At 39.4% G+C, this 27,500-nt stretch overlaps 1 protein-coding gene and 3 pseudogenes across 2 annotated transcripts in view; all 4 read left to right on the top strand.

The window, feature by feature from the left end:
- Window positions 1-7,879, top strand: part of LOC145493314 (uncharacterized) — a 13,652-nt gene extending 5,773 nt beyond the window's left edge. The window contains exon 4 of the mRNA XM_081472753.1: window positions 5,619-7,879. Within this exon, the coding sequence (XP_081328879.1) occupies window positions 5,619-6,430 (812 nt within the window). The 3' untranslated portion in view covers window positions 6,431-7,879. The remainder of the gene's footprint in view (window positions 1-5,618) is intronic.
- On the top strand, window positions 7,835-14,197 carry LOC145492827 (uncharacterized; annotated as a pseudogene).
- A 2,529-nt stretch (window positions 14,198-16,726) lies between these two features.
- On the top strand, window positions 16,727-19,892 carry LOC145493350 (uncharacterized; annotated as a pseudogene). The gene is made up of 3 exons (XR_014050124.1): window positions 16,727-17,131; window positions 18,353-18,781; window positions 19,500-19,892. The product of XR_014050124.1 is annotated as an uncharacterized LOC145493350 (transcript).
- A 2,954-nt stretch (window positions 19,893-22,846) lies between these two features.
- LOC145493376 (uncharacterized) lies at window positions 22,847-23,699 on the top strand (annotated as a pseudogene).
- Window positions 23,700-27,500: the final 3,801 nt, after the last annotated feature.

Genomic DNA, 27,500 nt, shown 5'->3' on the forward strand with positions numbered 1-27,500 from the left:
TTGAAACTATCGCTAATACTAATACTGACGTCTGGCAGGCAATCGTAGCGCGCGCTACTGAGTCTCCGAAAAACTGTAGTAAGCCTAGCTAGATTTTCTAAAAGTCCCTTCCAATAATTGTTCCCTGGCCTGTTGCTTTCGCCGATGGAAAGGACTTTTCCCACTTGCAGCGTGCCAAAATTACCGGTGGATTTTTTCACCGGTGACATAAACACACATTAACCAATGAACAAACAGGTACTGACTATACGTCATGACGTCGCGCGCGATCAACGACACAACTCGCAGAGCAAATGTCTGCTGAGTTCAAGTACTATAAAAATCTTTTTCTTTTAGCTTTTGTTCTCGGATATACTTAAGGATATGAATTTTATGGAAGCAATTAAATATGGTATCCAGAAGGACAGGGAAAAGGCTATTTACCCGACCAATACGTGTTTGTTTACTTACGGACGCGATCTGAGTTCCTGCGTGATCCGGATCGTTTGAGAAAATTAAGTTTGGACCTTTACAAGAAGAACAGAGCCGTTCCTGCAGTTTGTGTAATTGTTGCACTTTGAGTTGGTTTAATGAATGACCAAGATTTTTCTCTACAGAGAAAGGGCATCGCAGCAAATTTGCCTCGGCCGTTTAACCGTGTTGAAAGCAGTCGTCGATGATGTCGTGGATCGATGAACGACTTTTGGGAACAGCGCTTTTATCCTCTGCCATTCGTTGCGACTTCGATTCTCAACGTTATTTAATCAAGAGAGCTTTACAGAATTAAAGTTCTCCCCGACTAATTAATTCCGTCTTCTTTAGTCAATTCGGATTCTTGTCGGTATAAGCTACATATGCACAAGTTTATAGCATTTGTCAGGCAGCTCTCTGGTCGATCGCTGTTTAATCTAGACTAAAACAAATAATTCTCGATCGGTTTAAACACGGTTTCTTCTTTTCAGGAGGTGTTACTCAATGGAACGGCTTTTGCCGTTTGTCAATATTGCTGACCACATACTGCACTGTACACAAATAAATTCATTTGAGTTAGGGAACAGTATTCGTAAACGTTTTGATGGAAATGTCAATCATGTTTTTGGCGCCAAAAATGTACGTTCTGATTTACATCCCTGCCAGTGAAACAAGTTGACCTCTTGCGACTTACGTCGCTCGCGCTCGCCCTCGCGACTTCGTCGCTCGAAGATTACCATTTGGCGCTTCGCTCGAGCGAGATAAGTAAGTCAAGGATTAAGAGAAGGTCGACTTGTGGTCTACAGTACGCCATGCTAATTGTTCCTGCGCGTCCTTACTGCGCACGCAAATTCACACGCCACGACATGCATCTAACGGGCTAAGTAATAAAATGAACAATGATATAGGGCAGATGGACATTGCTATAGCTTTGCCTGGAGTTAACGATCGTGGACGTTCGGTGACCCATATTTTTCTTTTAATGGATCATTTTGTCTACCGATTTTCTACGTTTAGCGAAAAAATGAAGAAAATCTATTGATTAGAAGTTTGAATTTTTTCAAAATGCACCATCGAATTCCATTCTTTTTAGCTCTTCGTTTATCTGTGCGGCGGTTTCAAATGCCTCTTGAAGGGTTAACTTTTATTAAAGCGTTGGCAAAATTTGGAATTATTAACGCAACAGATTCACTTAGAGAAAATATTACTAGGATCGATTGTTTCCGTTGATTAATTTTTTATATTTTAAGCTAAAAACCCTGTAGACCATGCTGATTTATGCGCCCCAATTTTTCAAAATCAGACTAGTTTTCCACACGCTATATCTCTGAAACGAGGTCCGTAACCCCCGATTTTGTTTTTCATTTTTGAAACGTAATTCATGCAAGCTTGGCTTAATAGCCCTCGAGCTATCAAAATGGCGGACGAAATGTCGGGGGAGAAGGAAGAAATTCGAGTGTATGTGGGTTAGAGCTACTTGTCTGGAGCAAATGTTAATGAAAAAGAAAAAGGTTGGACACAATTGTTGTGCAAACTCTATTAATCGAAGCAGAAACCGAAAAAAAAAATCTGTAAGACAGATTGTGAGCTATTTTTGATTTCACAATTTCTTAGTTTGCGAAAAATCTGTCGTACAGATTTTTATTTTACTTTGCATGAATGTCAAATCAGAGCCAATTTCTTACTCCTGAAATTTTGAGGTGGGGTCATCCGGGTAGATTTTGAGAAAAACGTGATTTAATCTACTAATACCCAGTCTCTCCTTAGGTACTCGGTCGTTCATTTTGGCCATTTGTTGACGTTTAAACTGTTCAAGTTTCACAAAGAATGGCAAAATACTTAAGCAAACAGTAAATAGAGAAAGGAAAACATCTTGGAACCTTTTTGAAAAGAGTTAGAAGTTGGGCTCTTATAATCCATCAAAACTGTAGTAAGCCACCTTAAGCAGTATTTACCTGAAGGTTTTAGGGTGAATTTGAAAACATAAGGTGCAGAATAGAGTACAAAAATATCTAATAATTCCTGACAGCTAAGGTTTAATTTGTCATTTGGTAGTGAATGTATTTAGAGTACATGATATTGTTCATCAGTGGTAATTAAATAATTGGCGATTTTCACCATACTGAAATTGTGCATTATATGGCTTCACGTTCTATTTTCTGGCACAGGGTGTAACATAGAAGGCACATGGTCTGGTGTATAATTTGCTAAATTATAACATAAAAGTATAATTGAATTTGACCTCACTGAGGATTTCCTACATTGTGTGACCTTATAGGTTCTCAATCGTTTTTAACGATTTAATAATTCACTCAACATTGCCAGAGAAAAGCTAGCAGTAGTTGGATTCTCTCTCATTAAAAGCTGGACAAACTTGTTGGATATTTAATATACATTATTTGGTCTGGCTCTAGCAATAATCACATCTTGTAAGGCCATCTCTAAGCCTTAGGTAAGCCAACTCATTGCGTTCGAGAGAACGCAGTTCTAATCGGGTATTGCAGAAAAATTCGAGTTTTTATGTATGTGTCTTTCTGTGGAGACCAATTTGGGCCCCCCCCCCCCCAAAAAAAAAATTCTACAGGGCGAATGACGTCATCTCCATGTTCGTCGATGTGCTTTTCCAGTGTCTTGCAATATTGCGGTAGTTCCACTTCGCTGGCCTAGATTTCTTTGCGCAAATTATGTAACATAAACCCAACGAAAATGTTTACATAGGAAAAGAGTTCAACTCCCACAGGATTGCTTTGGTACACTAACATGTCCTCCGTTTCATTGTTTCGGAAGTGAAAATGCCCTGTAGCTGTTCCCCCAAAGCCAAGGCGATTCAAAGTCGTGTTCGTAAACAAAATAAAAGCACATCGTCTCGCGTGCCGACGGAACAGGCATCGTTTGTGTCCGCAATTTACACGGTCAGTATAAAACATGGACTGCAGTCTGCGGACTACGGACTGGGTATAAAACACCGACTTAGGAATAAAACGTGGACTAAGCGTTAATGACTAGGTATAAAACACGGACTGCGGACTAAAGGTGGCCTACCAACTGCAGTCCATGTTTTTTACTGACCGGTCGTAACTAATATTACATAATACATGTATAAACGAGAACAAACCCTCTCGTATGTGCGTTCTTTGCGATCAATTCATTTGTTTTCGCTCCTGCTGGAGGGAGGCCAATATCACGCCTACCTAACAGCTCAGTCACAAAATGCTGTTCCTAGAATTTTTGCTTTTTTAACATACCAAACCTACCAAAACTCGAACGCACTCTTTAATCTACAATTACTACTAGTATGTTTATCATAAATTGTTCAGTATTCTTCAGCGTCTCCTTCCACCATTCTATGTGAAAGACAATTCGCTCATTAAAATTCTCAACAATTTATATCCAGGACATTCCAAAGTCTGTTCGCAACAAAGAGTAGTTTTTGTACATTGTACTTATAAACTGAAGTGCATATGACTCTTGTTTACTTTTAAACCAGTATCAAGCATTTTGCATATTGATTTGATAAGGGAATCTTTCAAGGTCTCATCATCCATAACAATGACATTCTTAGCTTCAATGATTTCATGGAGATTGCTTTTACTTGGGTCTGTAATCAGCCCATCTGGCAGATCTGGGGAAGCCCCCAAAATTTCCCTTTTCTTTTCGGCAAAAAATCTGCATTTTGTTTCTTGCACCTTCGTATATCCCTGTTGATGCATTATATCAGTGTACTTGTCCATTAATAGTTGCTAATTTTCTAGGCCATGATATTTCATGGCATGTGATTTCACGGCATGTGACTGATAGTCTTTGTTACACTGCAGTACTTCTTTGATATTTTTGTTGGTGATTTCACTGACGTATCAGCTTAGTGATTGCATCCTACCCTGTAACTCTTTGATGATGTCGCTGTACGAAACCCTTGCTTATACCATTCTTGGAGAGCAGATCGTGGTCTTGTTTGAGACTCTACCTTAGCATCTTTTGAAAAGATTTCTCTTTATTCTCTCACACCGATTATTAATTTTGGATGTTCTCTAAATTAAGAAGACTGAAGTCATCAGTGAAAAATGAATCAGCCGTAGGAAATTTGTTTAAGTGCTTTCTCGCAATATTCCTGATATCCGGCACAATTTTTAAATTTACTTCCGTAGGTTCTTTCGAGCTCTTGCTTCATAAGCTTTGCTACTTGAAGCTACTTTAGCTTTGGTAAACCTATTCGCCGGATCAAGGTCGTAGATTTTGAAACTTTTCATGTCATTCAGAGTCCTATCCCTAAACCGACCGTGATTAAAGTTCCTTTAGGCAGTAAAATAGTGAGAACAGATTGTTTATTGTGCATATTAGAGAGACCATCGAAGGACGGCAAACATACCTTTCCAAAAGTTCCTTTTTTGCCACTTTGATTTATACGGCGACTTTTGAGCCAGAATTTCAATTGGCTTTAGTGTCAGTTTCTCAATCTGTTCATCGCTCACACTGACGCCGGGAATATTCTCAGAAGAGAGATTGACTTTCCTTCTTCATTCGCCATGTTGTTTTGATTATTTACCGCGAGGGCTATAAAGCCTCGTTTCCGTGCAACTTCCAGGTTAATTGGTGTATTCCATTGCGTCTTTGTGTGCTCCCGGTTATCTTTACAATTTCAGTCACTGCAGCGTCAGCTTGAATATCGCCGGGCATGATGCCGTTCAGAAGAGCACAAGTGATATAAGGCGAGGATACAAGCGTTTCTTTGTCGAAGAATCAGATTCTGAGTGACTGAAAGAGTTTCGAACGCTTTAACTTTGTTTGAAGAAGCAATAACGTTGTATTTTCAAAGTTGAAATGGCTTCCTATGACTGCGTTACTCAAGAGCGCATTCAGCAATTCAGTAATTTTTCCCTCTATTTCATTAACAAGTAATCGTAATGGGTCCTCGTAAAATTAAGTATTAATATCACTTGTGTTGTCAGAATTTGCTGAATATCAGCAACTTCTGAAAACACAAGTGATATTAATCCTTAATTTTACTCGGTCCCATGCGATTACCTAAACTAAACTATTTGAGTGTGCTGCACAGGGTCGAGTTTTGTTTTTTTTTTCCTTCAGTAAGGGTAATTAAGTGCTTAGAAACAATAGCTTATAGGATATTATAATCCAGTACATAAAATGCAGCTTACTTTGCTTGCTCACAGATAAAAAGGTCATCATCTTGATGTGCGACACCTGCTCCTTCAAATCAAAGGACGATGAAACTACTGTTATGCAAACCATGGAGCACATTATAAACAAAAAGGGAAAGGGCTTTTTAGCGTGCTTGAAAAATGGAAAGCTGTCTGTAGATCCTGATGTTTTGGTTCAGTGCCTGATGTCGACATCGCCATCGCCAGCGCCAGATTTTCAAGAAAAGAACAGAGATGCCCCAGGTGCAGCGGCCGAGTCGTATTCAAGTCAATTAACAAATCCTCCTATCTTTTTGAATGGGGAGCCTATCTTGCTGAGGAGTTTACTTTTTAATGGAAGAATATCCTATGCCTTAGAACATCTTCAACTATGGGACCCCACATTTACCGTTCCGGATCACATTAATCAAAATCTTTTTCAACAGTATCAGTACACGCCCGTGACTGGAGTCACAATCCTGCAAGGCACTGATGGCGCACTTCGATGGCCCGTTGATCCAAAGTTGATTGAAGTCTCGAGGTCAAGGTACGAAGGAATACAGATCGCTAACAACGAAACTCTCCTGTTAAAAACTCGTATCCGTAATGGACTGGTATCTTTTGAAGAAAACGATGTTCACTTTAGGCATGGAAATTGGCAAATACCTCAACACATCACGGAGAGTTTTAAAGCAGAATATAGTTCAACACCAAAGGGGGAACTTTGGATCATTTCAGACGACAAACAAAACTTACGATGCATCATTAAGATTGGAACATTAAATAAAATGTTCACTTACGTCAAGAAAAAATATAAAGCCGGTTATTCTTTAGTTCTAAAGTAGATTCAGTTATGCAAGGAAACATGTGAAACATTATATATCTAAACTGCAACCTTAAAAGACATGAGGAGTCATCGGGATTGAGTCTTCGACTTAGCCAGTCACAGTAATATAGCTATTCAGGCTTGAACAGGATGCGAACCCATGACCCCTGTGCGATACCGGCGCGGTGCTCTACCAACTGAGCTATCAAGCCAACTGGGAGCTGCAAGTGTATGTATACAAAGTGCGGGATAATCTCGCATATATATACACCTCACTCTCTTTAAAAAAATCTGACTGATTTATTGCAACGTAGCGAAATTTATTGCTACTTACATAGAAGAATTTAAAAGCGTATTAAATTATGCAATAGTTTCAATCAACAAAAACGGTACATTTCAAATAAGCAATAAACTATTAAAACCCCAAAAATGTAAACCTTATTGTTGGAAAACAAACTTGAAACTTCGAATAACGCTTTTTCACTATAGTCTAAACAAGCAACAGTGGCCAATTTGACAGTAATCGTAACAGGATACTCAGGTGCACTCCCCGGCTAAGAGCTACACGTTTGCCTAATAGGCCAATCTTAGTATATTAAAAATATAACTCGGCTCCAAGGCTTGAGGGAACAAAACAAAATTTCTTGATACTCCTCCCGCACTAAACCTCCATGTAGGTAATTTCACTCCCGCAAGCTTCGGAACCAAGTTAGAATTTTACGATACAAATGAAAATTGGCGTATTCTCAGCTGTCACACCCTACGAACAGATTGTTGTCGTATTTCTGTAATTCTAAAATTTGTTGTCACAGTTTTTTTACCATTTCGTGATTTGCCGTTCGCCAACAAACAACCCTGTTTAATTTTCCCATTCTTTCCTCTGCTTAGTGTCCACTCTTTGAACTCCAATAGAGCGCTTTCACTCACTTGGCCAGCTGCCATGCAAATGAAAGTGTTTACAGTAAATATGACCCATAGGATTGGTTTGGAACACCAACATGGCCGCCGTTTCATTGTTTTGGGAATGGCTGCAGTGACTTCATGTGAAAACACTCTATACATTCTACCCGGGACGTTTTGATAGCACTCCCGGATCAGGAACTTGGCGCCTGCTAACACAGGCTAGTATATTTCACACACCTCGATCGCAGGCTCTGTCTCCTTTGCCTCCCCTATCAGGAAGGCAAAGAAGAGAGAGCCTGGGATCCAGCTACGATGGTTGCGTGATGTTTCATGGTTGATCGGTTTTCTCGGAATTATTGCGCACAATTAATCCGCACTGGACTGTTTACGAAGGTTTTTCTGAGAATAAAGAACCGTTTTGAAATTCGTAAAAGAAAATGCTTCAGCCCTTTGAAGCAAAACAAGGCTATTAAAAATCAGCTATAAAAATAATTGTACTTAAATTTGACTAAAGGAAACAATGGCACAGCCGCGCAAGTTTCATCTTTTTAACTGCGATAATGTCTACCAGCTCGTCGAAGATTTGTTGAATGCAACGAAAGCGAAGCTTGGCTTCGAATTCACAGTAGAGGAGCATAGTTTCACTCTATCTGAAATGTCTGAGTTGAGTACGAAGACCATTCCTGAAATGAAGATGGATTTTGCAATGTTTGTTGTGCATGCGCACGAATCTGTTCTACTCATCAACAATAATAACTTGGAACACGGATACGCCAAGGTTTACAGAGCTTTACTGCAAGCGACAGGTAAATGTTAGACATTAGAACGGAAAACAATACTAAAACTCGATGGTCTAGGTACCAGGGTTTCCATAACATTGTAGCTATAAAATCAATGGAAGCAGAATTTGTAAGAGACCTATATTTGAGGGTATTAAAGGTCTTACGCTTTAATAATATACTGTTCATGAGATTGACTACAAACAAAATATGAACTTTTCACCGCGCTCCGTCGTACAGGCAGTGATTCACTGCGTACTTTGTTAATCATAAGAAACCCAGATTGATCCGATTTTCGGACAAGAACGACCAATTCATGGTTTCAAAATGGTTTTTGATACACGAAGTGTCTTGTTTCTGACTATTTTGACTTGGTTTAGTCGTACTAACACAGATATACGCAACAGATCTAGCCTCAAACATTTGCCATATTTTCAAGAAATCAATGACTGTTTTAAATTCAAACTTGCAAAAATATTTTAATTGTTCACCGTCGACGCCTAATAGATTTCATTGCAAAAGAGTGAGTGAATTTTTCTTTCTTGAATTTTTTTTGGCGGGGAGGGGGGGGGGGGGGAAGGAGGGGTAGGAACTGACAACTACAAGAACGAAACCGAGGAAGAACAGTCTGTCATCTCGCGCTGGGCCAAGAGAAAAATTGCATATTCACAGTTCAGCTAGGAGTTCAAGGATGGAAAGAAAAGCTTCGTCTTTTCTTGGAACAAAAATCACAGAGTGATTCACGAAGAAGCGCTGATGCATTTCTTTGATCCAACCAAGAAAGGACAGAAGTTTGAATATCAACCACCACAAGAACCATCATTACAAACACCGCAGTCACCGAGCTCTACTGAACTCGAGATAGAAGACATGGAAGAAGATCCTGCACAGCAACTAAGTTCAATGGTCTCTCGCGTTGAAATAAGCAATGAAATGGGCAATAGGGAAGGCGCCACACCTGAGGAGTTCAATACGTCAAGATCTCCTTAAGGTAAACATAGGCACGCAAGGCGTGCAAGAGTTTTTTTTTTGTGAAGTCTCGGAGACAGGAGCATTCATGGAGCTGTTTACAGTAATGATTTGGTTAATTCGACAAGTTATTTTGGTTGCGGTGTACAGCAAGAAAGAAACTGGGAATTTACGATGTACATACGATGTTACATCGGTAATGGTAAGATAGCTAAATAGTAAGCCATAAGATGTTTGACTGAACAAACTACAGTAATCTGACACGTCTCCAGATTGATGTAGATACCATCTTATTTTTTCTTTGATTCGTTCTTTGATAAAACCCACACGGTGATTGGTGTGACACGTGCACATGCATAACTCCCTCACTCACCGATCACATAGCCCTTCCAACTCCCAAGAGGAATTTTTGCTCAAAAATAGTCAAGTTAAGGGACCTTTTCGCATTTCATACGAGTCGTAAGTTTACCCTTTTTACCCAACACAACACAACAACACTACTTCACCGAAAATTTAAAGAAAGAGAATAAAACCTCTCTGATACATTGAAAGACGGATTTAATTAAATTGCACTTTAACTTGGTGCCACGCAGTCTTCAGAGAACATTTGAGCAGTTTTGATACTTTTTACCTTTAAAAATATCGGACTGAAAAGAATGTCATAAAATGCCCATCTAATAAAAATAAACTGCTACTGCAGAGACGTAAAAACCGTCCAGAAATGAAAGCTTTTTTTTTGTTTAATATCCTGGGAACAATAGCCGATAACTTGTCAGCGCTAATTGAATTTACTCCCATATAAAAAACAAAAGTGTTAAGTTAACATTTGTAACTAAAGATAGCAAACATCTCGTGGGAACAAGTGGTGACGATTCGTCAGCTCTAATTGAATTTACTCCCTTGTGAAAAACAAGAGTGTCAAATTACCCTTTGTAAATCAAAAATAAAAATATCTCGTCATATTTGCATGCAACAAGAACAAAACAATCGTCATCTGCACTTACTATTGTAAACGTTAGAACTGTTTCAAATCTAAATGGTCTCGTCTCCTCTAAAACATGTCCTAAGAGCTGGAAGCGACGATTCGTGATCTCCAATTGCATTTACTCCTTGTGAAAAACAAAAGTATCATGTTACCTTTGTAGCTAAAAATAAAAAATATCTCGTTGCATTTTCATACTACGAACTCACGAACTGTTTCAACCTCAAGGCTCATCTCGTTCGTAACTAAAATCCTCAGCCTAACCCACAGAAAATGTCGAAGTAACCCCAATATATGAATACTTCCTCCTCTTTTATAGAAGAATAAATATGGCCGTTCTAAATTGTGTCGGGATCAAATCTTCTCACATACCATTTACCCTTGCAACAAGAAATTTGACTGGTTGTTTATTGTAGATCCAATCTGATTGGTGTGACATACATACATACATCACTCACTCATCCATTCACCCGTCCATAACATACCCGACGCGCCGACTAAGAGGTATTTTTTTTACCAAAAAAATAACTCAAAAACAAGTGTTAAGTTACCATTTGTAACCAAAAATAGCAATATCTTGTTTTGTTTGTTCAAACATTTCATGGGAACAAGTGGTGATGATTCGTCAGCTCTAATTGAATTTACTCCCTTGTGAAAAACAAAAGTGTCAAGTTACCATTTGTAACTAAAAATAGCAAACATCTCGTGGGAACAAGTGGTGACGATTTGTCAGCTCTAATTGAATTTACTCCTTGTGAAAAACAAAAGTATCAAGTTACCCTTTGTAACTAAAAATAAAAATATCTTGTGCCATTTGCATACCGCTAACTCATGAACTGCTTCAAAACTCAAGACTCATCTCGTTCATAACTAGCCACCATTACACTGAACATTATGCACTCTAAAACAACCCAATGTATGTATCTGTCACACTCCACTCCAAACCGGACTAAAAATCACAAACCGGCAACATACACGTCAGTCTATTTTTCAATTACCAATAAAACGCCCAAGATACCTCACTAAAGTTATCATGAACGAAAACAATTTCCTTTTTCTCCTACTGCAATTCGTGCTGGCTATTGATGTGAAAAAGCGAAAACCCTGATAACATTGAAAAGAAAAGATTTAGTTTCATTTCAGACGTATCTTCTCATTCCAGTGGTAAACAAGAACCATTATAATAGTAAAATCGTCACAGAATAATATCTTTTCGTTCTGTTGACCAAATTAATTGTAGTCTCTTCGCTTTTCACAGTGAAACTTGTCAATGGATGCTGACATTGACCACACGCCCGGAACACTTACTGCGAACTCTGCAGCATTATTTAGGTTTCAATACAACATGCAAACGATTTGAACCTGGTCGCAACCTCATTAAATTCCCAGTAGTGCATTCCGCTCCTCTAAAATGCAAATGCTCTTATCATTCAGATCTTAAACTTTGTAGCAGAGCGGCTAAGACTCATTTAATTGAAAACTTTATCTAATGGGAAAAGCTCACCCTTCATTGAATGCTCGTAGTTATATACCAAACACTATGTTTCTTTGACTGATTATCCAATTGCAAATGTTTATCAAACCCGCCCACAAAATCCTCGCCTTAGAAGATGTCGAAATAGGCCCAATACAGGAATAATTCCTCCTCTTTTATAAAAGAACAAGAAGATCTTTAAGATCTTACAACCGCGCTTTTAAAAGTTAACTGTTTTGGTAGCATGAGTGACCCGAAGAAAAAAAAACGAAAAAAAAATATCGGTTTTGAACCTATTTCCAGCAAATTTGGCACACTGGAAGCTGAGAAAATTACTCTATTTCCGGTCATCATTTTTCAGCTCTTTTCGTCATATCCCCCCCTCGGGAGGGTTTTGTAAAGTTAGCGAATTAGTTGCAAGCCACCGTAATGGTGATTGCTGTCGGCGAAATGTTTATTTGCTAAAAAATTGCGGCCAAATCTTTCGGAGATGGAAGTCAGGACATTTGTAAGGATACAGAAAGTAATTTGGGACCAGTTGCTGACTTGTAAGGCTGAAATTATCCAGAAGTAAGGTTTTTTTAACGTGAACGTAACGAAGGCCACGCGGTGAATAAATTATCGGCTCTTCTCACTGTCTCGTTCTGTTTTTTGTTTCGTTCTCTTTTGGAGTCCGCCGAGGTCATTTTTTCGTCTAAATAACTTGAGAAAAGTTCGAAAAAGATGTTCCTCTTGAATTTTCAGCTTTCAGGCAATAATCCTGGATTTTTTTGACCGAAACGTAGGTTCACTGGTCATGTTAATGTGTTTCGGTGGCTATGGGCGACCGTCGCTTCCTTTGTCGACTCACGCAATGAAGCTAGGTTACAAAAAAAATCTAATAATATTTAGTTCTGGTTTTGTTCGATTTCGTTGAAATTTTAATATGATGAAGCTGGATTGTTAACGAATAGATTTTAATACTGCCGATATGAGGTAGCTATTAACGCTAAAATGATATATCGCTTCGATGTCAGGGTTTTGAAGAGATTTTTTTGCAACGTGTAGGTTCGGCGTGATTTTGTAATCTGAGATTTCTGTTGACCCTGAAGAAACAAGGTTTGGCGAGTAAACATTACCGATTGCGTAATTCAAAGTTGGCCGAGTGGAGATCTGCGTCTGGTCTCCGACAAAAAAAAAATAAAAAAAAATAAACCAAGGCTAGAACATGAACCGCGCTCGGCCCATGGCCGCGCGGTTAATAAATATGGCCGTTCTGAACTGTATCGGGATCAAATCTCCTCACATACTATTTACCTTCACAACAAGAAATTTGATTGGCTGTTTATAGCAGATCCAATCTGATTGGTGTGACATTCATACATCTCTCACTCACTCACTCACTCACTCACTCACTCACTCACCCATTGACCCGAAACATACCCGACGCGCCGACTAAGAGGTATTTTTTTCACAAAAAAATAACTCAAAAATGAATCATGTTTGTCCACAGACACTATTCGAAGTGACATTCAATGATTTGTTTGTTTTATTTCCCCAAGCCACGGGACCAAGTTATAACTTTTAATATATCGAAACTGGTCCATTTACCAACCATTTACCATTTAGCAAAGGTTCAGTTTCTGATTTCGACATGACCATCGTCCTAACCAGTTTTCTAGAGTTTGTCAAAAAGAAAAAAAGATCCGTGATGCCTCAAGTTCAGCAGCTGAATCGTTTCCTATCCTTTCAGATTTTCCTCGATCGAATTGCCGAAATTGAACTTGGAGTTTGGCCGTCAGAGTTTTTCGTTTTTAGGGGCTTCAGTTTTTAACAGTTTACCGGCGGACATAAGAACTCTGAACTCTAGGCTTTTATTTAGGCAAAAGGCCAACGAAAATTTTTACTTGTAACTTTTAATCGTGAGTTTTTATATGTTTTCCAATGTACGTAGTTTTGCCTTTTTAAGTTTTTACCTTTTTTAAATTTTTAAATTTTTAAATCTTACAGGACCCCTTTGATAACAGTACTTTATAATACTGATGGGTTAATCCTGTCTAAAGATTCGTTTATTATTATTATTATTATTATTATTATTATTATTATTATTATTATTATAATCAGGTCAATCGCAAATTAATCCTCTTCGAAGAAACCCTTCAGACTGGGAACCAGGACATGGGTTGAACACAAAACTAAGAAGCAACCAGCTACGCAAGCCACCACAACAATGAAGTCAAGAGATCCTCCTGCTATAAATATTACTGAGGAACCTGTGTTACTGAGGAGTTTACTTCGTAATGGAATTATATCTTATCATTTATGCATCAGTCAATTCCAGCAGTGCCCATCACCCCCCCCCCCCGGGCTAACCCCCGGGCATTAGCATTTTTTTAAAAAAATAAATGGGCAAATTCCCCGGGGTGGGGACACATAAGCTGTCTAAATGCCCCCGGGTGGGGACGAAGAAAGAAGGCAAATGCCCCGCCTCCGGGATCGTCGCCTTCCAACACCTCTGCAGTTTTTTTTTATTAATCAGTGAATAAACCTGTTCAGTATTTTAATGCAACGGTAAGACTTTAAGGACAACAGTACGTGTTAGTCGATTCTGATTATGTTTATTTCTTTATATTTGTTTTTAACAGTTTGCTAGAGGATAGCTGGGATCCCGGCGGACGTGCCTCCAGCCGCGAGCGATGATAGGTGCCTGTTTTCGCAGGCTACTTTTTCTGTGAAGAATCAAGACATTTTAAATGATGATGCATTGCATTTTAAGCTCGCAAGGTCTGTCTTGAAGATCGCATCATTTGAATTCGCAAACCTTAAGTATTTTAACTCCACTTTCGTGAATTTAAAAAATGCTAGGCTAGTTTTGAATGCGAAGTTCACCTTGTCGCTTATATTTATATGCTTATAAGTAATGAAGAAATATCTAAAACTGAGAAAACACGCCTTTAAAACATCTACAAGTTTCTCTAGTCTCTGACGGACAAGTCATTGTTCGAAAAACGTCTCGTCTTTCCCGATGAACTCATCCATGGCACTTTCGAAAACACGTGTGTCAAATGCCTGGGGGTCGCCTGGGGTACGCAAATGCCCAGCCCCCGGGCCGGGATAAAATTGCAGATGCTCCACCTCCGGGACTGACAACGTGAGCAAATGCTCCGCGGTTGCCCGGGGGGGGGGGGGTGGGGATGGGCACTGCTGGAATTGACTGATGCATAAGAAGATCTTCAACTGCTTGCTCTGTTTTAATTTTCGTCGGAAGTGAATCCCTTGGTTAAACACCACAAAACGAAAAACGTTTATTTCACTGAAATATTCTGTCTGGGTCTTGTAATTGCTAAATATGACCTCATTCTCTAAGGTTGCAAATAGCACCTTCGCTGACTGCAGTAACTTTGCACTTTTTGAATATCTTTCTGATTTAGCAGGCTTTTCCTATGGCTAGTTTCAGTTTGATTGTTACTTCGAGATCAGATAAGCTAAATACTGGAGCTTTATTGTGTAATGACTGAACACGAGGGGAGATTTTTCCCTTTGAAAGAAATGACAGCCAGAAACAAGTACTAGCAAGGGATAATTTAGGGTAAGAATGTTAATCCCCGATGTAGGCCCTATTACTAAGGTAATCCTTAGATCTCAAGTTATGTTTAGATTATTCCCGGTTTTGGAAATCTCAGGAGGGTCTGGAAATAGCTAACCAGCTACAAGGTCACAAGATCCTGTGACGCGGATTTTGCTCACAGCATAGCCACGTATGTTTATTCTCAAATTGAAAGCTTTAGGTCTCTCAAATTCGCGGAGGATCATAATTCCCACAGATATATAGTTGCTATCGGAGTAGCTTAATTGTTCTGGTACTTTATTCTTTAGCTCTTCATACAATGGAATACATAGAACATATATTAACCGCATGAGAAAGATGTAGATTTTCTTGACCGTTTCTTATCGTGATAAGAATGAATTTATTGCAACGTAGCGAAACTCATTGTAAATAGTGCTAATTGGATAGGAATATTAAAGAGCGTACTACATTAACGTTGGTTACTAACTATGAAAAAATGTCATCGTATGGAAACCACGCGACAACTATCGCTGAAACAGACTTGGAACGATCATGTAGCGATCGAGTGAAAACTATGAAAAATTAAAACTATTTGAAACCCGGAAAAGATACACCTCAGTAATCGGATAACCCACCCTGTAATAGATCTTTCCCGCATTCCAACAAACAATAGCGCCGAGTCCAGGTCAGGGTGGACAAAAAGACAGCAAATGTATGAAAAGACCGGTCACTCTGGTACTATTGTTCGAACGCACTGAAGTGCAATGCAGGAAAGGTCTGTTATAATCTATAAAACAAGCAAAAAGCAGCCAATTTGAGAGGACCACTTACAGGAAAATCGTGCAGTCAGCTAACAGTCATTTGATAATTTTCAGCTATGCCCATGCGGGAGAGAACATACATCACTTCAAGAGAGAACAGGTTATCAGTTAAAAATCACAGTATTTCTTGGTCATAAGCTAAACTTCTGCCTAACAGGCCAATTTCGATATATTAAAAATTCTACCATGCCTCCGAGGCTTAGAAAAACAAAGCAAAAGAAATAACTTATTCATCCCTCGAACTTGTTCGATTGGTCTATTATCAGCTATCTGGCCCTCCTAATTATAAAAGTTGTTGTTTTTCTTTACCATTTCTCGGCGTAGCATGCTGACTAAGGTTTGTAGTTCGTCAAACAGACAACTCTCCTTTCTCTTTTCCTGCATTCCTCTGCTTAGTCACGTGCACTCTTTGGACTCCTGTAGAATGCTTTCACTTAGGTGGCCAGCAGCCCTGCAAATTTATTGGAAAAAAAAAGTAGATAATATATGAGAGTTTAACCCTCACCGGATTGGTTTGGAACACTAACATGGCCGCCATTTCATTGTTTTGGGACACCGATAAATGGCTGCCGCGATGTCAAGTGAAAATGAAACACTTAATACGAACAAACTACCCGTGACGTTTTCATAGCGTTCCCGATCGGGAGCCGCCTGCTTACACGGGCTAGATTTCGTTGATTGATTTCAGGTTATCTCTCCTTTGCCTCCGTTGTCGTTAAAGAGGGAGGCAAAGGGGAGAGAGCCTGGGATCCAGCTACGATGGTTGAGTGATGTTTCATGGTTGATCGGCTTTCTCGGAATTATTGCAGACAATGCGCAGATGTTTGCAAAGCATTTCTGGGAATAAAGGACTTCCGTTTTGAAATTCGTGAAAGAAACTGCTTCAACCTTTTCAAGCAAAACAGAGCTGCCAACACAGATACAAAAACATTGTACTTTGACTAAACGAAACGATGGCACAGCCGCGCAAGTTTCATCTTTTTAACTGCGATAATGTTTACCAGCTAAGCATCGTCGAGGATTTGTTGGAAGCAACAAAAGCGAGACTTGGCTTCGAATTCTCAGTAGAACCGCACAGCTTCTCTCTATCTGAAATGTCTGAGTTGAGTACGAAAACCATTCCTGTAATGAAGATGGATTTTGCAATGTTTGTTGTCCATGCGCACGAATCTGTTCTACTCATCAACAATGATAACTTGGAACATGGGTACGCCAAGGTTTACAGAGCTTTACTGCGAGCGACAGGTAATGTTAGACATTAGAACGATAATACTACTAAAACTTGATGGTCTAGGTACCAGGGTTTACATAACATTGTAGCTTTAAAATTAATGGAGGCAAAATTAGTAAGAAAACTATATTTGAGGGTATTAAAGGTCTTACGCTTTAATAATATTATACTGTTTACAAAGTTGACTACAAACAAAATATGAACTGTTCACCGTGCTTCGACGCACAGGAAGTGATTTACTGCGTATCTTTTTAATCATACAAAACCCAGATTGATCCGATTTTCTGACAAGAACAACATGTTCATGCTTTTGATGCACTAAGTGTCTTGTTTCGGGCTATTTTGACTTGGTTTAGTCGTTCAAAAACAGATATACACAACTGATCTGGCAGCAAACAGCTGCCACATTTCCAAGAATGCAATGACTGTTTTACTGAATTCAAACTTGCATAAATATTTCAATTGTTCACCGTCGACGCCTAACAAATTTTACTGTGAAATAATGCGTGAAATTTTCTTTTTGGGGGGAGCGGGGGTAGGGGCTGGAGTTTACTGACCAAGGGGCCATAATTCAATATTTCATGTTAGATTTTTACTCTTCTGAGCTTTTTAGGCCGCGGTCTAGATAGAATGTGTGCTGAAAATTGAAATTCCACTTGCTGTCGGAGCTTAAAATGACATGGAGAACAATAGAGTGAATTTAAGGACGGCCTTTTTTATTCAATGGTAAATAATAATAAAATTAGATTTATATAGCGCTAAAATTATAAAATATTCTAAAGCGCTTTGCAATGAAAGATTAAGATTACAGTAAAAATATAGGAAAAAAGTATATAAAAATAATACAATTCAAAAAACATATTATAAGACTATGGCATGCTATGCGCTAATTGAAAAAAAAGTAAGTTTTTAACTGTGATTTAAAAACAGTCAGGGTTGGACTTAGTTTTATTTCTCGAGGAAGTTTGTTCCAGAGAAAAGGTACAGAGAGTGCAAAGGCGTGATCACCAAATGTCTTGTACATTTGCTTGGTTCTGGGAACAACGAGGAGGTTATGGTCTTGGGAGAGCAGGCGATTAGTTGTGGTAGTCTTTATGTGTAAAAAGTCCTTTATATAGTCAGGTGCTTGGTTATTAAGAGCTTTGGAGTAGTTTAATTTATAGGGAAAAGTTGCTTTATTCATGTTCTCTCTGCTGAAATGGGATTTTAAATATTTTATCTTTTATTTAATTAAGGAGAGAATGTGATCGTTGTTATTGGAGGAGATGACAACTACAAGAACGAAACCGAGGAAGAACAGTTTGTCATCTCGCGCTGGGCCAAGAGAAAAATTGCGTATTCACAGTTCAGCGAGGAGTTCATGAATGGAAGAAAAAGCTTCGTCTTTTCGTGGAACAAAAGTCACAGACTGATTCACGAAGAAGCCCTGCTACATTACTTTGATCAAAGCAAGAAAGGACAGAAGTTTGAATATCAACCGCGACAAGGACCATCATCACAAACACCGCAGTCAGCAAGCTCTACTGAACTTGAGAAAGAAGCCATGGAAGAAGATCCTGCACAGCAACTAAGTTCACTGGTCTCTCGCGTTGAAATAAGCAATGAAATGGGCAGCAGGGCGCGCGCTAGACCTGAGGAGTTCAATACTTCAAGATCTCCTAAAGGTAAAAATGCATCATATTTGTCCACACTATTTAAAGTGACTTGCACCATTTGCAAAATTCATGCAGGCTGCATCATCTGGTAGGCCAATTTCCCTTAGGGAAATAGACCAAAATAGATATTTGTTCAGGGCTTCAGCCACACTTTGAATCTTTTATATATACATCCTCAAGCTTCGGCACCCAGTTATAATTCTTGATATATCGAAACTTGCCCATTTAGCAACCATTTACTATTTAGCAAAGGTCCAGTTTCTAATTTCGCCATGACCATCGCCCGACCAAATCCACAGACACGGACGAAACTTTCGAGAGGTTTCCAAAAAACGATCAGTGATGCCCTGGATGGATTTGTGTTTAGTGGTTCGAAATTCAATTTGTCCACGCTTCGTAACTAGCCAATTGGTCAGCCTTCACCAGTTGGGATTTTTGATTAACAAGTCTTTGTTCATTGGGCCATGGATGCTAAAATTAGGAAAAAATATTATAAATACCCCCATTACCTCTATGAGACGCGCGCCAAGGGAATCATGGTATTTGTATTCAACACGCGCGCGATATCTTCGCGACATTGCATACAGCTACCACGATTCCCTGCCCGCGCGTCATAGAGGGAATTAGTACAGCAGTGCTAAACACTTCGACACTTAAATAAAGTGGTTTATTTTTCCTTTTTTTTATTCCTCAAGTTCAGCAGTTGAATCATTTTTCATTTATTTAGGTCAATCACAAAGTGATCTTTTTCAAAGACGTCGTTCAGACTGGAAACCAGAACATGAGTGGAATTCAAAAAGTAAGAAGAAACCAGCTCCGCAAGCCACAGCAACAACTGAGCCATACCATCCTCCTGCTATAACTCGTGAGGGAGAGCCTGTCTTGCTGAGAAGTTTACTTCGTTTTGGAAAAATATCTTATCAGTTAGAAGATCTTCAACTATGGGACCCGTCATTTACGGTCCCAGATGTCATCAATCAAAATCTGATTCAGCAGTATCACGACACGCCCGTGACGGGAGTAACAATCGTGCAAGGCATTGATGGCACACTTAGATGGTTCGTTGATCCAAAGTTGATTGAAATCTCGAGGTCAAGGTACGAAGGAATAGAGATCGCTAACAACGAAACTCTCCTGTTAAAAACTCGTATCCGTGAAGGACTGGTATCTCTTCAAGATACTGATGTAGACTTTAGGCATGAAACTTGGCAAATACCTCAGTTCATCGTTGAGACTTTGAAAGAGGAATATTGGGCAACACCTTTTGGGCTATTCTACATCATTTCTGACGACAGAGAAAACTTACGACAGGTAGTAAAAGTTGGAACATTCAGTCGAGCACTTACTTCTTTTAAGAAAAAAGGACTTTAAAATGTAAATCAATGCATCGAAACAATACCGAGAACTGTTCAAGTGCTTGCTCTGATCTGCTTTAATCTTCTTCGGAAGCCAATACCTTAGTGAAAGAGACACAGTCAGCTTTGGGACCGCGCTGACCTGGACACTAGTTTTCTCACTTTGAAAAAAGTTAACCTCAACCTGAAATCAAAGTACATCTAGAAATCCCCTTCAGTCTCCGCAGTGTTTTCCTTGATTTTCAATCGTTTAGTGAAAAACCCTTAAGTGTGCTTTTGTTCATCCTACGACATTATTTTAGCATATTTGGTTAAAACCAGTATGGATAGCGTCTCTGTGATAAGCAAATTAGCTATGAAATGGTATCTAATGCGCATGTGCGCAAGCTGACTGTGTCCCTTAAAGCACTACGGTACGAAAAGTGTTTATTTCAAATATTCTGTTTTGGGTCTTGGACCAGTTTTGAGTTGTAAATTAGAATATGGCTTCAATCTCTTAGGTTATAAGTAGTACATTTGCTGGAAGCGGTAAAGGAATTTGTGGAAACAACTTTCTGATTTACTTTGTAGCGTCTTCCTATCGCTAATTTTAGTTTGTAGTTAATTTTGGATAAGCGAAGACGTGCATCATATACCAGTAGATCCATTTTACTATTTTTCAGTCAAATAGGAAAACACGCCTGTCTCTAGTTCAGAATATGATAACAAACTTAACTAATTTTGTCTATAGTATAAAAAAAGCAACAATTTAGACACTAAAAAGAAAGAAAATGTTGTAATGAATTAACATCAAAACAGAATAATCGATTTGCAGCTCGTAACGGTTTTTCCTCACTGTGGTTAATTTCTAGAAGAAGCAATTTAATTGTTTCATTTGTGGTCGCTGCATTCGGTAGATGTTCCTTTCAAAAGGTCGCTACTTTCGATGTTTGCTAAAAACCGTTGAGTTTTAGAGCTGCGTACTTTCTATTTATAGCGAAAGCTCGTTCAGTTACTTTGAAACCTTTACAGTTAGCTAAATACTGGAGCTTTATTGTGTAATGACTGAACAAGAGGGAGATTTTCCCCTTTCAAAGAAATGGCAGCCAGAAAGAAGTACTAACAAGGGATAATTTAGGGTAAGGAAGTTAATCCCCGATGTAGGCCCTATTACTAAGGTAATCCTTAGATCTCAAGTTATGTTTAGATTATTCCCGGTTTTGGAAATCTCAGGAGGGTCTGGAAATAGCTAACCAGCTACAAGGTCGCAAGATCCTGTGACGCGGATTTTGCTCACAGCATAGCCATGTATGTTTATTCTCAAATTGAAAGCTTCATGTCTCTCAAATTCGCGGAGGATCATAATTCCCACAGATAGTTGCTATCGGAGCAGCTTGATCTGGTACTTTATTCTTTAGCTCTCCATGCAAGGGAATATATAGAACATATATTAACCGCAAGAGAAAGATGTAGATTTTCTTGACAGTTTCTTATCGTGATAAGTATGAATTTATTGCAACGTAGCGAGACTCATTGTAAATAGTGCTAATTGGATAGGAATATTGAAGAGCGTACTACATTAACTCTGGTTACTAACTATGAAAAAAATGTCATCATATGGAAACCACGCGACAACTATTCCTGAAACAGACTTGCATAACTCAACGATCATGTAGCGATCGTGTGAAAACCATGAAAAATTAAAACTATTTGAAACCCGGAAAAGATACACCTCAGTAATCGGATAACCCACCCTGTAATAAACCTTTCCCGCGTTCCAACAAACAATAGCGCCGAGTCCAGGTCATGCAGGGTGGACAAAAAGACAGCAAATGTATGAAAAGGTCGCTCTGGTACTATTATGCGAACGCACTGAGGTGGAATGCGGTAAAGGTCTGTTATAGTCTATAAAGCAAGCAAAAAGCGGCCAATTTGAGAGTAAAAATAAAGGAAAATCGTGCACTCAGCTAACAGTAATTTGATAATTTTCAGCTATGCCCATGCGAGAGAACATACCGCACTTCGAGAGAAAACAGGTCAGTTAACAATCCTAGCCACTTGTCGGTTATCAGCTAAACTTCTGCCATACAGGCCAATTTTGATATATTAAGAATTCTACCATGGCTCCGAGGCTTAGAAAAACAAAGCAAAAGAAATAAGTTATTCATCCCTCGAACTTGTTCGATTGGTCTATTATCAGCTATCTGGCCCTCTTAATTATGGAAGTTGTTGTTTTTCTTTACCATTTCTCGGCGTAGCATGCTGACCAAGGTTTGTAGTTCGTCAAACAGACAACTCTCTTTTCTCTTTCCCTGCATTCCTCTGTTTAGTCACGTGCAATCTTTGGACTCCTATAGAACGTTTTCACTCACGTGGCCAGCAGCCCCGCAAATGTATTGGAAGAAAGGAAAGTAGAAAATATATGAGAGTTTAACCCTCACCGGATTGGTTTGCAACACTAACATGGCCGCCGTTTTTGGGGGTTACGGACCTAGAGACCTTAAATCAATATTTTTTGTTAGATTTTCTCTCTTCTGAGCTTTTTAGACCGCGGTCTAGATAGAATGTGTGCTGAAAATTGAAATTTCACTTGCTGTCGGAGCTGAAACAAAATCGATTATTTAAATATTTTGTATTTTACCTTAGGAGAGAATGTCATCGTGCTTATTGGAGGAGATGACAACTACAAGAACGAAACCGAGGAAGAGCAGTCTGTCATCTCGCTCTGGGCCTGGAGAAAAAATGCGTATTCATAGTTCAGAGAGGAGTTCATGGATGGAAGAAAAAGCTTCGTCTTTTCTTGGAACAAAAATCACAAAGTGATTCACGAGGAAGCGCTGCTGCGTTATTTTGATCCAAGCAAGAAAGGACAGAAATTTGAATATCAACCGCCACAAGGACCATCATTACAAACACCACAGTCAGCGAGCTCTACTGAACTCGAGATAGAAGCCGTGGAAGAAGATCCTGCACAGCAACCAAGTTCAATGGTCTCTGGCGTTGAAATAAGCAATGAAATGGGCAACAGGGCACAAGCTAGACCTTAGGAGTTCAATACGTCAAGATCTCCTAAAGGTAAAAATGCATCATATTTGTCCACAGTCACTATTTGAAGTGACCTTTAATGATTTGTTTGTTTTATTTCCCCAAGCCACGGGACCAAGTTTTAACTTTTAATATGTCAAAACTCGCCCATTTACCATTTAGCAAAGGTTCAGTTTCTCATTTCGACATGACCACCGTCCTAATCAACTTTCTAGAGTTTGTAAAAAAAAAAAGAAAAAAAAAAGAATGATCCGTGATGTCTCAAGTTCAGCAGCTGAATCGTTTCCTATCCTTTCAGGTCAATCGCAAATTAATTCCCTTTAAAGACACCCTTCAGACTGGGAACCAGGACATGGGTTGAACACAAAAACTAAGAAGTAACCAGCTACGCAAGCCACCACAACAATGAAGTCAAGAGATCCTCCTGCTGTAAGTATCACTGGGGAACCTGTGTTACTGAGGAGTTTACTTTTTAATGGAATAATATCTTATCAGTTAGCAGATCTTCAACTGTGGGACCCCACATTTACGGTCCCGGATCACATTAATCAAGATCTGTTTCAACAGTATCATGACACGCCCGTGACTGGAGTTACAATCATGCAAGGCATTGATGGCACACTTCGATGGTCTGTTAATCCAAAGTTGATTGAAGTATCAAGGTCAAGGTACGAAGGAATACAGATCGCTGACAGCGAAACTCTTGTGTTAAAAACTCGTATCTTTTACGGACAGGTTTCGTTTCAAGAAAGTGATGTACACTTTAGGTATGGAACTTGGCATATACCTCATTACATCGTTGAATGTTTGAAAGAGGAATATTGTTTGACACCTAGTGGGGAACTCTACATCATTTCTGACGTTAGAGAAAACTTACGACAGGTGGTAAAAGTTGGAACAATCAGTCGAGTGCGTTCTGCTGTAGGCATGCTTTCTGCTTGAAGCAAACAGGGATTTTAAAATGTGAATCAATGCATTGTTAGAATTGCAAGTATTGCTCAAGTTTTGGCTTTGATCTGTTTTACTAAATCTTTGTTGGAAGCGAATTCCTTAGTTAAGCACCATAGTACAAAAAATGTTTATTTCAAATATTCTGCCTTAAGTATTTTGAGTGTTAAATTCAAAATCTCTTCATTCTCCTAGTACCTTTCCTGGTAGCGGGAAAGGAATTTGTGAAAATAACCTTCTGATGGAAATTTTAGAAGCCGTTTCCCAAAGCTATTTTTGGTTTGTAGGTAATTTCGGTTAAGCGAGAACGTTTATTATATAAACGAGTCGGTTAATTTTACTATTACTCAGTCAAAGGAGAATTTAAGCGTATATCTCTAGCACAAAATATAATAATAAACTTAACTAACCTTGTCTAGAATAAAAGAAGCAGTAATTTAGGAGATAACATGTTGTAATGAGTAACATCAGGAGAGAATGATCAATTTGCTGTTCGTTGTATCTGTTTTTTCTCACTGTTGTTTTGCAAAAAGGCCTCTTTGTTACGTTTGAGATCGCTGCCTTCGGTAGATGTTTTTTTGAAGGGTCGCTATACTCTCGGTGTTTGCTAACAGCCGTTTAGTTTTAACGTTATTTTCTGCGGGCCGTTCAGTTACTTTCGAAACTTTACGGTAGAATAAATATTGGAGATTTATTGTGTAATTACTGAACAGGGAAGAGAGATTTTCCCTTTTAAAAGAAATGGCAGCCAGAAACAATTACTAACAAGGGATGATTTAGTCTGCATACGAGCCAGGCCGGAGCATATACCGGTTTCCGTAGCATGAAGCGACTAGGAGTCGCCCCTGGATGGTATGCTAGTCCATCGCAGGGTTACCCCCAGCATTAAGTTCGCCGGTAACCATTTATACACCTGGGCGGAGAAAGGCACTGAGAGAGTAAAGTGTCTTGCCCAAGAACACAACACAATGTCTCCGGCAAGGGCTTGAACATAGACCGCTCGATGCGGAGACAAATTTTTATCAATTTAATACTGTATTTTTTCCCTTATAAGAGAAAACTTTTACTAGTTAATTTCTGATTTCGTATATTTTTGTAATTCGGCTATTTTAAAGGCATGGCCCGTGTAGATTAGCGTAGATTAGCCTTGGCTAATTGCGAGCATGCCCTTTCTTTGTAGAATGTAATTTGAAAATAATAAAGTGTGTAGAGTGTGTAGAGTGTATAGAGTGGAGACGAGCGCACTAAAAATGAAGCCACCATGCCTACACGAGGGATGATTTAGGGTCAGGGAGTTAATCCCCAATATAGGCCCTATTACCAAGGTAATCCTTAGATCTCGAGTTGTTTTTAGATTCGATTCCCGGTTTTGCAAATCTCAGGAGGGTCTGGAAATAGTTAGTCAGGCCCCACTTATGTGGTCGCGGGTACCCGAGACAACCTTCCCCCGCGTTACCCTGGCCGAGGTACCTTTTAGCTTATTTCTTTGCAAAATTCAACCAACCGCGGATTACAGGATTGCGAAGCCGTCTCAGGGGGCGAGACAACTCGGGTGGGCGAGTTGTCTCGCCTCAGCAGGTAGGGTAGCCCTGGCAAGCGGGACAACTTTTCTTCATATAAACGCTTTGGCTCCCCTTATCGGGACAACTCTCGGCGTGGCGAGTGTCACGTAATGCCTAGAGTTTGGATTTAAAGCAGAAATTCGTATCAAAGAAGTGAAAATTAACTCGGCAAAACCCACTGTGATCGAATGACCGAGGGAACCTCAAAGAAAGAGAGATATTTGCACATTTGATTATTCAATATGGGTTATGAATAATCGCACAGGGTCAAAAAAAAAAAAATTTGACTCGGCCTACAGGAACTACGTTTTCACATATAAACGCTCGCTAAAGTTGCCTCGGGGATAGGGTTGTCTCGGGCACCCGAGACCATATAACTGGGGCCTCTATGTAACGCGCGCAGTTGCGGAAGAACCGGAAACTTCAAACAGCAAACCGTTAGAAATGGCGTGACCAAGCTCTGCGATCATGTTTGCAGTTCTCAACGCGAGTTTTTAACGCCGAGATGTAGGTTTTTGCGTAACTGATTCACTTCAACGTTTTTCATTCTGGATTTCTGCGTATGCCACGTACTGACTGATAAGAAAGTTTGTAAACCAGTCTTTTTAAATATATGACGCTTCTTGTTTCCATTTGAAAATCAAACACTGCTGTTGTCTGAGAATTCAAAATGCCGCCCTCTTCAAGGAAAATAATTCTTTCTTGTTTCTATGGCTAAACCGGTAGAGGGCATAAACGTGAAACGCCAACGCCCAAGTTGAAACTGCCGTTCGCGCGAAAACCTCAAACGAAAATGTCCCGAGAAAAGGCTACAGAAAATTCGGGGAGGATCATAATACCTAAAAATTGCTACTGAAGCAGCCTGCTGTGGTACTTAAGAGTGCATCCACGATAGGACCAGGCAGGGGCGGCACAAGCTATCTCACCGATTTTGATGAAACTTGGCCAGTTTGAAGGGGTCCACCCAAAACTACTTCAGTCTAAGTTTAAGGAAATTTGGTCAAAACCGGGGGGAGTTGACCACCCCCCTAGTTTTTTTTTCACAAAAATGACCAAAAATCACCAAAGAAATGGTCAAAAGTATAAAGCTCTACCGCTATGAGAATTCAACCAAATCTTTTCAAATTTTACGTGAATGTTGTCCCACCCAAAGACAATCTGTTGTCTACGTTTCGTTCTTCTACGACTAATTCCTATTACACAAGTGGTCTCATCCAAGACCCCCTTCTCACCTAATAATGAAAACTGTAAAAATACGCAAAGTTTAGGCCAAAATATCTCCAATGGCGGAGCATGCTTCAAAAAACGGAGCATATCGTCTAAAAGGTGGAACTTCATACTAACATTATCTGCAAAAAAATCTTTGGGCACTTACTGAACTATTCCACAGGAGGGCTACAAACACTTCGTCCACCACAGGGTACCCGCGTCAATTTTTATTCATTATAACGCGCAAATTCTGTAATAATGACGCAGCAACAGACAGAAAATGCCACAAAATGGTTACACACCTTACACTTTAATGAAATAGAACCATTTCTATCTAGTCGCTTAAAAAAGAAAAATCCGCCCACCACAGGGTACCCACCGCCGTCAATGTTTTTTTCATTATAACGCGCTAATTCTGTAATAATGACATAGCAACAGACAGAAGATGCCGAAAAATGGTTACACAATATAAAATTTAATGAAATAGAATGATGTCGAAGGCTATTGTTTGTCTTAAGCCATGAAAATAACAATTGGCGGCTTAATGATGGCCTCTATTATTGTAGAAGTGAACTACGTGACAGGACTTACTATTCGTTAAGTCGAACACGCGTGTCCGCAGAACACTAT

Source organism: Orbicella franksi, chromosome 7 (genome assembly GCF_964199315.1).
Source record: "Orbicella franksi chromosome 7, jaOrbFran1.1, whole genome shotgun sequence".
NCBI classification, from domain to species: domain Eukaryota; kingdom Metazoa; phylum Cnidaria; class Anthozoa; order Scleractinia; family Merulinidae; genus Orbicella; species Orbicella franksi.